Source organism: Aspergillus sclerotioniger, assembly GCF_003184525.1.
Source record: "Aspergillus sclerotioniger CBS 115572 chromosome Unknown BO94scaffold_4, whole genome shotgun sequence".
Taxonomy (NCBI): Eukaryota; Fungi; Ascomycota; class Eurotiomycetes; order Eurotiales; family Aspergillaceae; genus Aspergillus; species Aspergillus sclerotioniger.
In genome coordinates, this window is record NW_020290994.1 from 937818 (window position 1) to 952215 (window position 14398).

At 51.9% G+C, this 14398-nt stretch overlaps 3 protein-coding genes across 3 annotated transcripts; 1 reads left to right on the forward strand and 2 right to left on the reverse strand.

The window, feature by feature from the left end:
- Nucleotides 1–525: 525 nt before the first annotated feature.
- On the reverse strand, nucleotides 526–1588 carry BO94DRAFT_553580 (putative C2H2 finger domain protein (Ezf); the record flags this gene model as incomplete). The annotated part of the gene is made up of 3 exons (XM_025613667.1): nucleotides 526–589; nucleotides 644–717; nucleotides 845–1588. 3 exons carry the CDS (start codon nucleotides 1586–1588, stop codon nucleotides 526–528), a joined length of 882 nt encoding a protein of 293 aa, XP_025471452.1.
- Nucleotides 1589–3429: 1841 nt separating this feature from the next.
- On the reverse strand, nucleotides 3430–7166 carry BO94DRAFT_281822 (uncharacterized protein). The gene is made up of 17 exons (XM_025606628.1): nucleotides 7003–7166; nucleotides 6792–6934; nucleotides 6601–6738; nucleotides 5992–6546; nucleotides 5649–5929; nucleotides 5427–5514; nucleotides 5325–5367; nucleotides 5231–5251; nucleotides 5121–5169; nucleotides 4972–5056; nucleotides 4896–4914; nucleotides 4815–4829; nucleotides 4677–4705; nucleotides 4283–4358; nucleotides 4158–4192; nucleotides 4035–4098; nucleotides 3430–3962 (listed from the first exon to the last, which is right to left on the reverse strand). The coding sequence occupies exons 2-17, from the start codon at nucleotides 6911–6913 to the stop codon at nucleotides 3492–3494; spliced, it is 2091 nt and encodes a 696-aa protein (XP_025471453.1). The 5' UTR covers nucleotides 6914–6934; nucleotides 7003–7166; the 3' UTR covers nucleotides 3430–3491.
- Nucleotides 7167–7757: 591 nt separating this feature from the next.
- BO94DRAFT_509323 (ubiquitin-binding serine/threonine protein kinase VPS15) lies at nucleotides 7758–13079 on the forward strand. Its single transcript, XM_025609698.1, has 3 exons — nucleotides 7758–8235; nucleotides 8293–8413; nucleotides 8465–13079. The coding sequence occupies exons 1-3, from the start codon at nucleotides 8022–8024 to the stop codon at nucleotides 12954–12956; spliced, it is 4827 nt and encodes a 1608-aa protein (XP_025471454.1). The 5' UTR covers nucleotides 7758–8021; the 3' UTR covers nucleotides 12957–13079.
- The last annotated feature ends 1319 nt before the right edge of the window (nucleotides 13080–14398 follow it).

Sequence of the window (14398 nt, forward strand, 5' to 3'; positions counted from 1 at the left end):
ATGATCTATTTTAGCCATGAATCGTAAGAGCCCATGGTGGTCCAGTGGACTTAACAGCAATAAAGCAGGCCGTAAGCAAGGAAAATTAGTGAGTCCCCCGAGGAGCAGATGTAATCGTGGCGGCTAAAGGCTCGGTAAACGATGAGCATGGTCCTGCCATGCGCTGCTTGATTTCTATGAGCCACTCCTGGGCCATGCTGGAGCTCTAGCGTTATTCCAAAATTTGCAACTTCAATCAAGTGTCGACGTAGCCTCCATGAGGGAAGAAAAAAAACAAAAACAAAAGAAAACAAAAAGCCAAAAGCAAATCCACAATGCCCTCCCTGCGCTCATACAAAAAAATGTACATGACTAGTTATGCTTCAGATATACAGTAAAAACGTCAGTGCAGCCTCCCGAGAATATGCAGCCGTGTATTGTTCATAGCCATCTTGCGATCAACGCAGATATGGCGTTACCAAAAAATTGAAGCGATTGTCAGACTGGGCAGTTAATCCATCAAGGGCCGCTGCCGGAAAGTTTGGCCTAGAGGTCCCTTCGTGGGGCTCGAGATTTTCGGGTTCTTCCATCACAGCCATCCAACAGGTGTCTGTGTTATTGTAAGTATGGGATACTGGAAAATAGCGTGACAAGTCTGCTTTACCTCGAAAGGGTGTCCTGCCGGCTGTAGCGTCGACCACATTTCTCGCAGCCGTATTTTCGGATTCCTTTATGGATCTGCATGTACTATTAGCAACAGATTTGAATCAATCCATACTCTAATACGTACACTATCCACGTGTCTCTTCAGATCAGTCTTCCGCCTGAACTCCCTTCCACAAGTTTCACATGGGTGCTGCCGTACGTAGGTAGGGTCGTGGCTTTTCATGTGCTCCCGACAGTTAGAGCGTCGCGTAAAGCGAAGGCCACACGTTGTACATTCAAGACCGCTGGCCGATGGTATCTTGAGCTGCTCGCCATGAGGCGACCCATTGACATCCTCAATCCATTTCGAGATAGTTTCAGCAGGAACCTCACGACTCGCATCTAGTTCAGTCTGGGTCTCATCTGGTCGCTGGGGATGGATAAAGGTGGTGTTGATTTGTAGCCGGGGCAGTTGTGGCATAGTAGACATCGTAGGGTTGTTGGCGCCATCTACCAGGGATGCATCCCAGATCTCTTCCGGCTGCTCCTTGACATTGGTCCATCCTTCGGAAACCATGGCCGTCTCCGAAGGAGGAGTGTTAGGCCAGAAGCGAGAGATATCCTCATGCATTACACGGAAATCCATGACTGGGCTGTAACTGGGCGAGACGGAAACATCTGCACGGCTACCAAATTGCTCGTAGTGTGGGAAGTGACTGACGTCCGGTGGGGTTTCGAGGAAATTGGGCGAACGCGTTATCGGGTCGGACCAATTGCTTGTTGACAGCGCGTACTGCTCTGGACAGGGGTACAGTCTAATCTGATCGGAGGGGGATCCAGTATCGCAATTGGAAAGTCCCAGGCCGGATAATGATTGGAAGTCGTATCTATCGAAAGGAACTGCATGCAAAGGAGATGAGTAGGCAACAGGAGAAGATGGAAACGATGTCGGCGTACGATCCATGATAGAATTGGCGTTCAAGCATAAAAAGATAAAAGAGAAAAAACTGGAGGCGGTAACTAGGGGGAAAGGGTGGGACGTGGGTGTATCTAGGCAAACCAGGTCACTTCGATGTTTTTGAAACTCCCGTGATGCGTTTGATTCCAAGTCTGAGAAGAGGCCGGTGTGGAGGAGTTATTTATGAAGTTGCAATCCAACGAGAGTGGTAAAAGATGTACAGTGTATATAAGAAGAAATGACTCAACAGCGATGCTGCTGTAAGGTGAGAGGATGTGGCGAACCATGAACAACAGCTGAAAATTATCTCGACGAATGCCATATGATGATTGGAGTACAGCAGGCGCTGCATGGGGCACAGGTAGAGAAAGAAAGAGAAATGCGCAAGAGGTTTGACGCCTCATCAGGCAAGGCAGACTTGACGGGACGTTGCTACATGGATGGGGAAGAATTCAGAGCGGACCTAGCTGGGAAGACCCGGTCCAAGTGGATTGCGGCCTGGGTCTGCAGCATTATTCAGATAGGCGCGACAATTAGAGACTCTGCGCAAGAATTTAGCGCCGGAAGAGTGTGATCAGGCCAAGGTGTCAGTCGGCGCCGTACCCTGTTGAGGGGGAAAGGGAGGGAGTGGGTGTGTGAGGGTGCATGGGTTGATTCCCACCGGACGACGCCGTCATTTGCCGCCTAGCGGGCTTGACCGAGCCAGGGGATCCGTCAATAAGAACATGATGATAGATTATGGATGGCACGGAGGGAGCGGAGTAGGTCAGGTAATTGGAAACAGATAGTAGTAGTGGGGGGGTGGGAGGGATGCGGTGCCTCTGGGAAACCATGGTGCTGGAGCAGGACGGGCAACAATAGCGGCTGAATTATTGGCAGTGTGGCCGGGGGGACTGCCTGACTTCTGGATCAGCAACTCTCGGGTCAAACAGCGCGCGGTTTTCTGCCTCTGCTCTTCTTGAAAAGGGAATAGTAGGACCCGACAGTCTGGTAACCTAGTTTGGCGAGGTTGCACTGCAGTGCGTGTCGCCAGAGAGGCACGACTGGCAACACTGCCCCATCAGGGGCTCGAAATGATTTGTGGGTAGACACTGCGCGAGAAAAGAGCCTCTGCGGCAGTATGGCTGAGGGGACTCAGGGGAGAGGAGAGAGGAGATGAAGGATGGATGGATGGATGAAGTTGCACAAGGGAGGGAAGGGAGGAGGGGAGTATAGCGAGGCGGCCTACGGAGTGAAGCAGGACGCTCCCCCCGAGCCGGGCAGAACAGCAGGAGGGAGGGGCTGCAAGCCGGCCCTAATCCCGGCCGTCCCATCCCTGGACAAGTCAACAAAGAAATCCCAGCCCGGTTCAGTCACTAGGTACCTAGGGGTGCCCCCCGTCTCATTGTTACAATTTAGTACCTGCCTAGTAATCTTCTTCATTTCCTCGAGATCGTTTCCTGTTTTTTCTTAGGTTCGGAATGGTTAATTGTCCAACTTGCTTTTTTGTTTTTTATTTTTATTTTTCAAATGCCTGCCCCTGGAGATCCGTCTTCGGGAGTCACCAACTTCTTCCTGGGTCGTCCGGTTTTCTATACAATTTCTCTCTCTAGAATGGGTGCAAATAACCAAAAAAAAATATTCACACAAATTATACAACCTGTACAAAACATCAACCATATTTATCCAGTGTACGGAGCACAAAGCAGTTGTTCATCTCTGGCGGGTCTGCACCTACTACTCCGTACTCCGACTCCGTACATACCCCCCGTTTCCGGATTGGTCACTGGCCGGTGCTCACGCTAATTCGTTAGGCTATGGGACCGGCGATGCACCAGGTGCGTGTCTATATCGTCCTTCCGCTGTGGCCCGTCCACTTCGCCCTGTACGGCATCCCAGTTTCTTGCAGCCATTCCTCCTCTCTCCTGCATCATAGCTGGCCTCGTTGGTGAAAGGTCATCCGAGCAGCCACTCGCTCCACTTGGGTGCGCAACCGTTCCACCTCGTCGATCATATCCGCGGTGTCACCACGGCCGGTCTGCCCCGAACTTGGTCCGCGCGCCGCGGGTTGCTGACCTGGGTTAGACCGTTCCCTAGGCCGGCTTGATCCCAACGAACGCCCGTCGAGTGCGGAGGCATGGAGCGGGGCATGGTGCGTGGAGAGAGGGAACCCCATCTGGATGGCAGACGTAGGTCGACTGCTCCCTGTCGCCGTCGTCGTCGCTGTTGGTGGGAACTGGCTATTTCTCCGAGAAACGTAGCGGCGGCTAGATTCATAGGCCCAGATCAGTGCGACAAAGGGCAGGTGTGTGGCCCGGAGCAGCACGATGCGCACCCGGCGGATGTGCTCTGCAGGTAAGAAGAGCCTCATGGGGCGGATACAGAGGAGGGGGATGAGATTCTGCCGTAAGGTGACGCCTACTGTTAGTGACCCAAACCAATCATGCAGGGTGACTCGAGACGGTATACGGACCAGCGGGGGCATGAAGTACGTTAGGCGACGGGAATTGCTACTTTCCAGGACATAGATGGACAGCCTATTTCCACACATCAGCGGGCGGCCATAGGGCCGAATAGGATGTAGCATGACACCTACTGAAAGAGATACTCTTCGCGGGCATGGGCCATAACCTAGACAAGGGCAATGGTTGGGTCGACAGATTAGCACGGCGGACATACCGGGGCCCGGGCAGGCCCCGCAGTGACCATCATTGGACGTACCCCTTCCAGACTCATGCTCATCAGACTGACCAACGACGAAATCAACAGCAAGTTGGTCATGGAGACGAAAATCAACCTGTAGGTCATACCAATCAGCCACCCTCCTGTGCCCCCCGAGATAGTGGTGATGGGACGATCGTGCGGATGCCACATCTGGCGATACCCTGCGCCGCGACCGATTGGCGCCATGGAGTTACGGGCGTCCATGGGCCTCCAGCCCTGAGGGAAGAAGACGCATCGCCCCCTTCTCCTAAAGCAAGAGGGAGAAAAAGGAAAACATGGCTAGCCATCGAAGTTTCGGCACAGCTGGGCACGTCCAACGTGATCGCAAGTGTATGCGACCGGCACGTCCCATGGGGCCTGTGGCGCAGTAGAGTACATAGGGAAAACTCACATCAGTCCGTAGCCAAATATCGGGGAAATCTAAGAATTAGCGCGTCAGTCAACTTTACTCGAGAGCCAACCGATTCTGCAAAACCCCTGGCCATTCGGGTTTGGGCTGCATGGCGGCCGCCGGGTGCATTAGACTCACATCGTGAGCGATGTCCTTTTCCAATCATTTCAGCCACCGTCAGTTTGCAGAACACATGCCACCACAACAGGAACAACGCACGAAGCCCAGCACATTCGATCTGCCTCGTCCGGTTAGTCAAGTAGCGGTCGATAATGGGGGTTCTTCACCGCCATACCCAAAGAACACCTTCACCAGAATCCACGACATTTGGCGCAGAGAGAGGCGGTCACGCGCAAGCATGGTGAATGTAGTCAAGAACCCTGCAGGTGCACGTCCACCGCGTTGGTCCTAAGCCTGGTCCCATGCATTATTGGGGTCACCCACCTAGGTACAGCACTACGACAACCGGTATGAATCGAAAAAACGCTTTTGTCTAGAGCAGCTTATCAGGATTTTCGCCACCGGCCACGGTCTGGAGGGGTGGAGAGCCATACCATCTCTTTGAGCACGGGGATCTGTGCGTCGAATCTGTCAACGTGTTTTCCAGAACAGGGTTCTTCCGCATACACAGCTGCAGGGATGGCTTACCAGACTTCCAAAATAAGAATTCAAGCTGACAAGGGAGCAGATCCTGCTCAGCTCTGGTGTCAGAATCTGAAACGGGTCTCATAGCAGGGAGGCAGGTCTCGCCTTGGAACCAGAAACAACGCCTCCAAAGATAGGATGTCGAACGACACATCCGTGATGTAATCACTATGTTTGGCTAGACCGATTATCCCTGGATGATTGTTGAGTCAACGAATAATCCATAGCCAGGATCAGTCAATGACCCCAGCTGCGCAGCAACCCGGCCCAGCTGAAAGAAAGGGCTGAGCGAGGATAAGGCAGATTTGCGATATGCAAATGACTCACTGGTAATGACAAAGGCAAGTCCTGTGCCAATGATGCCCATGTTCCAAGCACTCCAAAAGTCCATCTGATAGAAGAGCATTCCGGCATCAGCCATCCCGCTAACTTCATCATATGCGAAGGCAGCGATCCAGATGTACATCATGGTCTCAAACAACCCAATCCCAGTAGGCTTCCTCTCAACCAACACCGCATAGTAGAGGAATAAGAATGAGACAAAGAAGGCAGCTTCAAAGGCCTTCCGGTATACTGGTACTCTCAATCGGGAGTATGGATCTGCCGTTCTACACAATGCGTACAAATCAGCACATGGCAATGACGCCGTCCAATGTTCGGAGCATACTACCTTTTGTTAAAGAACTGGGGCTTTTTCTTCGAATGCACGCTCAAAGAATCCCAGAAAACAATCTCGCCGTTCCAAATATTGTCTATCACTTTCTGGACCACTTTCTGACTGAGGAATCTTTTTGCGTGGGCAATTGTTGCAATTTCTAGTGCGTTGAGTCCAAAGAACCTTGACAGTCGCTCGAGCTCATATGCATCACTTGCAGATACGTTGCTTCCCGGCTCATCTATGTCGAGAGAGCTCCCTGTACGCCTCTTGCCGCCGAAGAAACGATAAAGCGAAGATGATGAGCTTAACAATAAAGGGGTCCTTTCGCCCTCTTGCGTGAAAGGTTCGCCAGCCGCCGACGCAAATCCAGATGTGCCTCTCTCTGCTTGTGAGATATTGATTCCACTTTGGATGGGAACTTTCAGTTCCTCGAGGAGGTATTCAATGGTTTCACGCTGATCAATGTGACAGAGAAACTGCCATGCGACGTATTCGCAGGCATATCCCCGACTTTCGTTCAAGCCCCAATCGTTCTCTGCATCGTTGCTGAACTGCCATTTGAGGATCCTTAGATAGACTTAGATCTGGTCGGGGGAGATCAATTAGGTACGAATCACTCACATCAACGCAGATATTATACAAGGGTTGTGGGAATTTTCGGCCAAGGAGTACAAGAGCAACCTGAGGCTTTGGCCATGAGGGGAAAATCTCAGCTCCTCAAAGGTGCATGCAACATCATTTATAGCGACGAGCATATAACTAAGTGGCCACGGTTAGCGAGGCTAGCTATGTAGGGAGACATGGTCGCGCACTTGTGAAGTTTTCGAACCACGTCAACGAGTAGCTCATTGTCATCAATGATGGGGACCTCGAAAGGGAGCTGTTCAGCGGGTGCAATTGATGAAGTAGAGGACTCCAGCCGTAGGGAAGCCATGTGGTGAGAGAGCTGGTCAAGCTGTTCAGGAGCTTAGCGGGACCTTCTGATATGACGCGACCGTGGGGAGTGATCATGGATAGAATTACCTGGGCTTGTTCCCAACCAACAGGTGGTTTTTTCAGGGATGATTTCTCTGAAGAGGTGCGAGTGTCGATGTGTCGGTGAGGCACGTTCCCCAGATGATACTAACTTAGTCAAGAGCTAGTAACGGGTACTACTATCGAACCTGGGATCCAGGGAACATGAGGTTATCTGAGGTCCTGGCAGTGGAGACCCAGGAGGAGAAGATCCAGGAATGGTAGATCGTCACCAGGTATGCACGCCGTTTACAATCCAGTAGCAAGGAGCTGGGGGCGAGTACGAAATCCGGGAGGTTGCTAAATAGTGCTTGGGAATCATCTGCTGTACAGCTATCAGCAAACGGGGCCGATGGTTTATGGGGGCCCTGTGCGGTGTGATTGGCTGCAGCTGGTGGTGCCCACCGGCTGGCGAAACAAGCTCCGACTCTCTTAACAAGCCAGTCGATTGCAGTCCCCAAATCAGATCGAAGCTGGCTAGCACTTCAACGCCTGAACTAGCTGTGCACCGCGACCCAAGTGAGCGAAACATCGAGAAGGTCACGTTAATTGGCCAACAAAGAGAGACCTTCGTCACCGACGTGGATCGGCGACACCTGTCATTCGAGGGGCAAATGATCAGTCATGATACGATCCAGCAGAACATGCCGAGAAAAGGTTCCATAAGTATGGTCAATCTTTCGTTCTGCATCCAATTTTAGCGATGGAAGCTCCGATTATCCGCTCCCTTACCATCCACTCAGATGGTTAGTCTTATTCGCATCATCAGGAAGCGGCCGTGAGGCGCGGCGATGCTGCAGACTCACCGCCTTCCGCAGACATCATGTGACTGCTATGCACTATCGGCCCCCTCCAGAACGCGTTGAACTTGACGTTGCGACATCTTACGATCAATTTGCTAAACCCCGGGTGGGGCTGATCTAATGCTGTAGAACTATCCGGCAACTTATTTCTACAATATCTTGATGATAGATGACTAGGACAATCTCCAAGCTGCAAGCCCTGTGAGATGAAGGCGCCTCTACACCATGGGCCAAGGCTATTCCCTCACGACCCTGTCCGCGGGTTCGGCTGGGATCGATGTTCCCGAGCTCTCGGATCTGGTGTATGAGAAGTCCATGGGCGGTGGCAGATTTATGAAAAGCATCCGAGCACGGCAGCATAATGGACTGGTCTTTGTGAAGGTCATCATGAAGCCTTACCCCAGCATGAAGCTGGAGCCATATATCAAGGCGATCATCCGTATGTTCTATAACTGCTCCTTCTTACCTCCTATTGGCACTCTAATACCTAGTATAGGGGAACGCAAGCTACTGTCTGAAGTTCCGAATGCCCTGAGTTATCAAAGGATCTTGGAAACCAGCACCGGAGGTTATCTCGTCCGCCAATACATCCACAGCTCTCTCTATGACCGGATGAGGTAGGCGTCGCAATCAGAGCCTTTGTGAGTCTGGTCACTGACTTTATGCAGTACTCGGCCATTTCCCGAAGATATTGAGAAGAAATGGATCGCCTTTCAGCTTCTCTGTGCACTACGGGATTGCCATTCGCTTGACGTCTTCCATGGTGATATTAAGACGGAAAATGTCTTGGTCACCTCATGGAACTGGCTCTATCTCTCTGACTTTTCATCCTCCTTCAAGCCGACGTTCCTTCCGGAGGATAACCCTGCAGATTTCTCTTTCTACTTCGATACTTCAGGGCGTCGGACCTGCTATCTAGCACCCGAAAGGTTCCTTGTGGCTGGCGAAGAACCAGGAAGTAGACATGTCAACTGGGCAATGGACATATTTAGCGCCGGCTGCGTTATCGCGGAGCTTTTCCTAGAATCGCCAATATTCACCCTCAGCCAGATCTACAAATACCGCAAGGGGGAATACAGTCCGGAACATAGCCAACTTGCCAAGATTGAGGACCCAGAGATTCGGGCCTTGATCCTGCATATGATTCAGCTTGAGCCAGAGTCTAGATACTCGGCAGAAGAATATCTAAATTTTTGGAAGAACAAGGCGTTCCCTGATTATTTTTACAGCTTCCTGCATCAGTACTTGTCGCTCATGACTGACCCGTCGTCGGGTAGAGCGCAGGTTGAAGCCGAGTCAGCAAATAGAGGAGAGGCTGACGAGAGAATTGAACGGGTCTTTTATGATTTCGATAAAATATCCTACTTCCTGGGGGCTTCGCCTAAGACCGCAAAGGACGGGTCTAGTCGCACATCCTCGAGACTCACCGGCAATACGTTCCCCGTTCAACTGGACCTGCCACAATATGGACAGCCAACACCCAAATCTCCATCCCAACCGGATGACGGCGTGTTGATCTTTCTAACTCTGGTCGTATCTAATTTGCGCAATACCTCCAAATCATCCGCCCGAGTCAAGGCTTGCGACATCCTCCTTGCTTTTGCTGAGAGGCTGTCGGATGAGGCAAAATTGGATCGCGTTCTTCCGTACATCATGATACTTCTCAATGACCGCGCAGATTCAGTGAAGGTCGCTGCAATTCGAGCTCTTGCCCAGCTCTTGGAAATGGTCCATGTGGTGTCTCCGGTCAATGCATACTTGTTTTCAGAATATATCTTCCCGAGACTGCAACCGTTCGTTCCTAACGCTAATTCAAATCCAAGCCCGTTGGTCCGCGCTGCATACGCATCCTGCATTGCATCTCTGGCACGATCCTCGCTCAGGTTTCTGGACATGATACAGGCTCTGCGTTCTGACACCCGTTTGCCAGCTCTGATACCCGCTGGGTCCGAACCCAGATGGACGGAGGATGCTACATATCATAATCTCTATGACGTCGCAAGAGTCGATCTCCTCGAGTACTTCGAGAATCACACCAAATCTCTCTTGACTGACAGCGATGCTTCGGTCCGTCGCGCTTTTCTGGGCTCTGTGGCCGACCTCTGCGTGTTCTTCGGTAATCTCAAAACCAGTGAAGTTGTCTTGAGCCATCTAAATACCTATCTGAATGATAGAGACTGGATTTTGAAGTGCGCTTTCTTCGAGGCCGTTATTGGTGTTGCAGCGTATGTCGGAAGTACAAGTTTGGAGCAGTACATCCTGCCGTTGATGGTCCAGTCGATGACAGATCCAGAAGAGTTTGTCGTCGAAAGGGTCCTTCGATCTCTAGCCGCGATGGCCGATCTTGGCCTTTTCCAGCGGTCGACTACATGGGATCTTCTTCACATCACTGTCCGCTTCCTTGTTCACCCAAACGCTTGGATCCGCGAAGCAGCGGTTCACCTCGTCGTGAACTCAACCAAGTTCCTTTCTGTGGCCGATAAATATTCCATTCTCACACCTCTTGTCCGACCCTTCGTTATAGCTGAGGTATTCAGTTTCTCAGAGGAAGAGATGCTCGACGCACTCAAGAAGCCGCTTTCAAGGGGTGTATACGATCTGGCCTTCGTTTGGGTTTCAAAGGCAGAGAAGGGTATCTTCTGGAAAGCTGCAGGTCGTGATGGGATTTTCACGCTGAATGGAACCGACAGTGCTCTATCCAAGGTGGGACACACGATCGCCAGTCATCCGAGCCTGCAACCGAGAAATGAGGAGGATGAGCAGTGGATCACTAGACTAAGAAACATGGGAATGAGCGCTGATGACGAGCCCAAGCTTCTGGCTCTCAGAGAGTACATTTGGAGACTGTCAATGCGTCAATCAAAGGACTCAGATCCTGGAGGATCCCCTTTGAATAACGTTATTGCTCTAATGCAGTATGGGGTGACCCCTCAGACTGTTTTCTTTGACAAGACTCAAAACATCAAACCCCGCAGAAGTTCTTTGGGGAAGCCCGAAAACGATCGCACTGACGAGCGGAAACCACACACCATCACAGATGCTTTACTTGACGCTTCAACTACTATCGATAACAGGCCTGACTCGCGCCGAAGGCATATGCGCTCGAGGAGTCAGAGGGAAACGGGGGCCACTCTATCGATTCCACGACCGAGTGCTCTAGACAACATCCGAGCAGAGAACTCACCCGTATCCTCACCAATAGCATCATCACCCGGTGCCACTCCAGGATCTCGGCCCTTGTCACCACCTGGCTCAGATGCTGGGCGTAGGGGCTCAGGAGGCAGGGAGAGTCCTGGACAAGACAGTTCATCCACGCCCACTGATGCGGAGAACCCTGCTATAAAGAAGTTGACCGCCGGTGTGCAAAGGAAATCCAGTGCTATGAGTTTACTCAACCGCAAGGACTCCGCCAAAGCATATGCTGAAACCGGCACCAGCTCGGCTAACGCCTTTGGCAAAGTTGACGTACCATCTCAGCGGACAGAGGTACCATCATCCCCTTCCCCCGCCCCGCTTGACAGGAAAGCAGCTGAGCACGAGTCCCCCAAATTCCACGCCAATCACTCATATGCGGGTGACGATCCTGTTGTTCTCAAGCTGCTGGATTCTGTGTTTGCGGAAAACTACCCTACCGACTTCTTTGATCTTGGACCTTATGTCAAAGAGATAGACACAAGACGGCCGATCGTAAAAGCCAACGGGCTTGAACCTGACAAAGTGTGGAAACCAACGGGGGGTCCCGTCGCCGTTTTTGGGGAGCACAGTGGGCCTGTCAACCGCGTGGTTGTGGCACCAGATCATGCTTTCTTCGTTACCGCCGCCGACGATGGTACTGTCAAGATCTGGGACACCACCCGTCTGGAAAAGAACCTGACCCCAAGATCTCGTCAGACATACCGACATTCCACCGAAGCCAAAGTGAAGACGTTGACTTTCGTTGAAAATACTCACACGTTCGTCAGCGGAGCAAATGATGGCAGCATCCATGCGGTGAAAGTGGATTATCATAGCACCAACGGCACAGTCCGGTACGGGAAACTTCAACTTGTGCGCGAGTATCAGCTACCAACAGCTGAAGATGGGACCATCGAGTATCCTGTCTGGATGGAGCATTTCCGCGTTGAGGCCCAATCCACGCTGCTTATTGCTACAAACACCTGCCGTATCTTAGCCTTAGATATGAAGACCATGCTTCCGGTCTACTCCTTACAAAACCCAGTCCACCACGGAACCCCAACCACCTTCTGCTGTGACCGAAAACACAATTGGCTACTCATCGGCACCACCCACGGCATTCTCGATCTCTGGGATTTGCGCTTCCGCGTGCGACTCAAAGCCTGGGGCCTTTCGGGGTCGGGCGCTATCCACAGACTCCAAGTCCATCCCACCAAGGGACGTGGGCGATGGGTCTGCGTCTCTAGCAGCGGGACCCACGGCAACGAAATCACTGTCTGGGATATCGAGAAAGTCCGCTGCAGGGAGGTATATCGAGCAGACTCGCCCGGCGTCAGCAACCCAGCCTCGAACGCCGGACAACCCAGCCCCGGTCCCGACAGCGCCAAACCCCGACTCGGGTTCCCAAACTCTCGCGACTATGAAGCCTGGCACGTCGAAGGAAGCCGACCAGAAGGTATGCTCAGCCGCTTCGCGATGGAAGGACTTGCCTCCGGACCGACCGACCACCCATCTGGACCATCCCCCTCAGGCACGATCTGCGCCTTCGCTGTTGGCTTCGACTCTCCCGACGACGGCCGCGATAACAGCACTCGATGCGGGTTCATAGTTTCCGGGGGCTGCGACCGCAAAATCCGCTTCTGGGACTTGGCGCGACCGGAACTGACCACGATCGTCAGCGGATTAGACGTCGTATCGGATGGCGGCGCGACCGGCAAGCCGCGATACGAACTCTTCCAGCCCGGTCCCTCGCTCCTCATTGCCACGGAGCATATTCCAACTTCGTCAGTGCCCGTGACGAACGGCAAGCGGGGCGCCAAAAAGGGCGGAAGTGGACGTCTGCCCCGGAGCACAGTGATCAGTTTGCAGCAGCAGCAGTTGTTGAAGAGTCACCTCGATTTCATCCAGGACGTGGCGTTGCTACGTGCCCCATATGGTATGATTGTGAGTGTTGACCGGGCGGGAATGGTTTATGTTTTCCAGTGATATCGATCGCACCCATCTACGGAATAGATAGTATGTACGTTGTACAGTAATCCATGTGCTGGTAACTAAAGAGCCTTCTGATAGATCTGATTTCAATTCGCAATATTAAGTCTACTACTGGAGAATGGGATGACGAAAACTTGACCTGTCTTGTCTGTCCGATGACAGCTAGATGCATGCTATGTGCTAAGTTTGTTCGGAGATACTCCGATGCCTTAGCTAACTAAACTAATCGATAGAGAGATAAATAGTAGCTCGACAGGCCCCTCCAACGGTCGACATGGGAATAGTTAGTAGTTTGACATGTCGAATGTCATCCAGATGCGCGCCCCCTCCCGTTACTACCAAACTAGCGCTATATATCCATGCCCGACGTGTGGTCCAGAAGACCACATCCAGAGTCCTTTTCCTTTTCTCCTTGACCAAGCTACAAAGATTGGATTTGCAAAGAAAAAGATATGACCCTCTTTATCAAGACCGTTCAGGCTACTAGGTACTCAATAGAATAGAAGTTAGAACAGGGCAGTTGAGTGGTGGAACCCGGGAGTTGGAAAGACTAGTGAAACACTAGGCGATGGATACGGAAACGGATCGACGGATGGAAATGACTAGCCAACCCGGTTGTTAAGTATTAACACCCTTTTTTTTCGGCGGCAGATAACTGGGCTCGATGGAAGATTAATATCGGATTAATTTGGTTGATACGGTTGGGGTTTGCTGGGCTTGGCAGTGGTGGTGCTGAGTTTACATCCTTGCGGGATGTATCAAGTAGGTAGATACTAGATAGAGCGAGCGACGATGGCTTTTGGAAAGACAAAGTGGACTGACTATTCGACTAGCCAGCAAGCACCACTCCGTATCTAAAACGGAGACTTTGAATGTCTTACCTTTATGGTGTCTCTGGCACAAGGCCCGAGGCAGTGAAGGACCAAAGAAGGACCAAAGATGAGTGGTGGTGGTGGTGGTGGACTTAGGCAGGCCCTACCTATTCTTGAGGCCAATATCCGGGTACACACCGCGACGCTTGGCTGGGTGATAGGTCAACCCTCAGACTTCCGACTTCCGAGGTGAAGCATCCACGAAAGTCAAAAGCAAGTGTGTAATGTATTTGACGGTACCTCGCAGACCCAGAGGCGCTTCAGGGTTCAGGTGGATGAGGGAGTTCGGTACGGTCAGATCTGGCCCACGAAATGAAATCCCGTTGGCGAACCACGGATGGCGAGATTAACCGCGATTCATGCGTTGACGCTTTGCGGGCTCCATCTGCAGGGCCAGATCACGGTCCCCGTTACAGGTAGACATTGAATTTTTTTCTACCGTGGTCTTCGGACTATTACTTCATCGCCCCTTCTTTGCCCCTTCTCGAAGGTGCGGTGTGCTGGATATTTTGCCTTCGGTTTGCCTTGCTGACCTGACCGAGTGCGACGTATATTCGATCGACG

What these genes read in the sequence shown, in the direction of transcription:
- BO94DRAFT_281822 (XM_025606628.1), bottom strand. Translation starts at nt 6,913, where the DNA reads ATGGCTTCCCTACGGCTGGAGTCCTCTACTTCATCAATTGCACCCGCT. An exon ending in TGTCGTAGTGCTGTACCTAG is followed by an intron (nt 5,057 to 5,120) that starts GTGGGTGACCCC and finishes GTGCACCTGCAG; the next exon opens with GGTTCTTGACTACATTCACC. An exon ending in CGTACTTCATGCCCCCGCTG is followed by an intron (nt 3,963 to 4,034) that starts GTCCGTATACCG and finishes ACCTTACGGCAG; the next exon opens with AATCTCATCCCCCTCCTCTG.
- BO94DRAFT_509323 (XM_025609698.1), top strand. Translation starts at nt 8,022, where the DNA reads ATGGGCCAAGGCTATTCCCTCACGACCCTGTCCGCGGGTTCGGCTGGG. An exon ending in ATATATCAAGGCGATCATCC is followed by an intron (nt 8,236 to 8,292) that starts GTATGTTCTATA and finishes TACCTAGTATAG; the next exon opens with GGGAACGCAAGCTACTGTCT. An exon ending in TCTCTCTATGACCGGATGAG is followed by an intron (nt 8,414 to 8,464) that starts GTAGGCGTCGCA and finishes GACTTTATGCAG; the next exon opens with TACTCGGCCATTTCCCGAAG.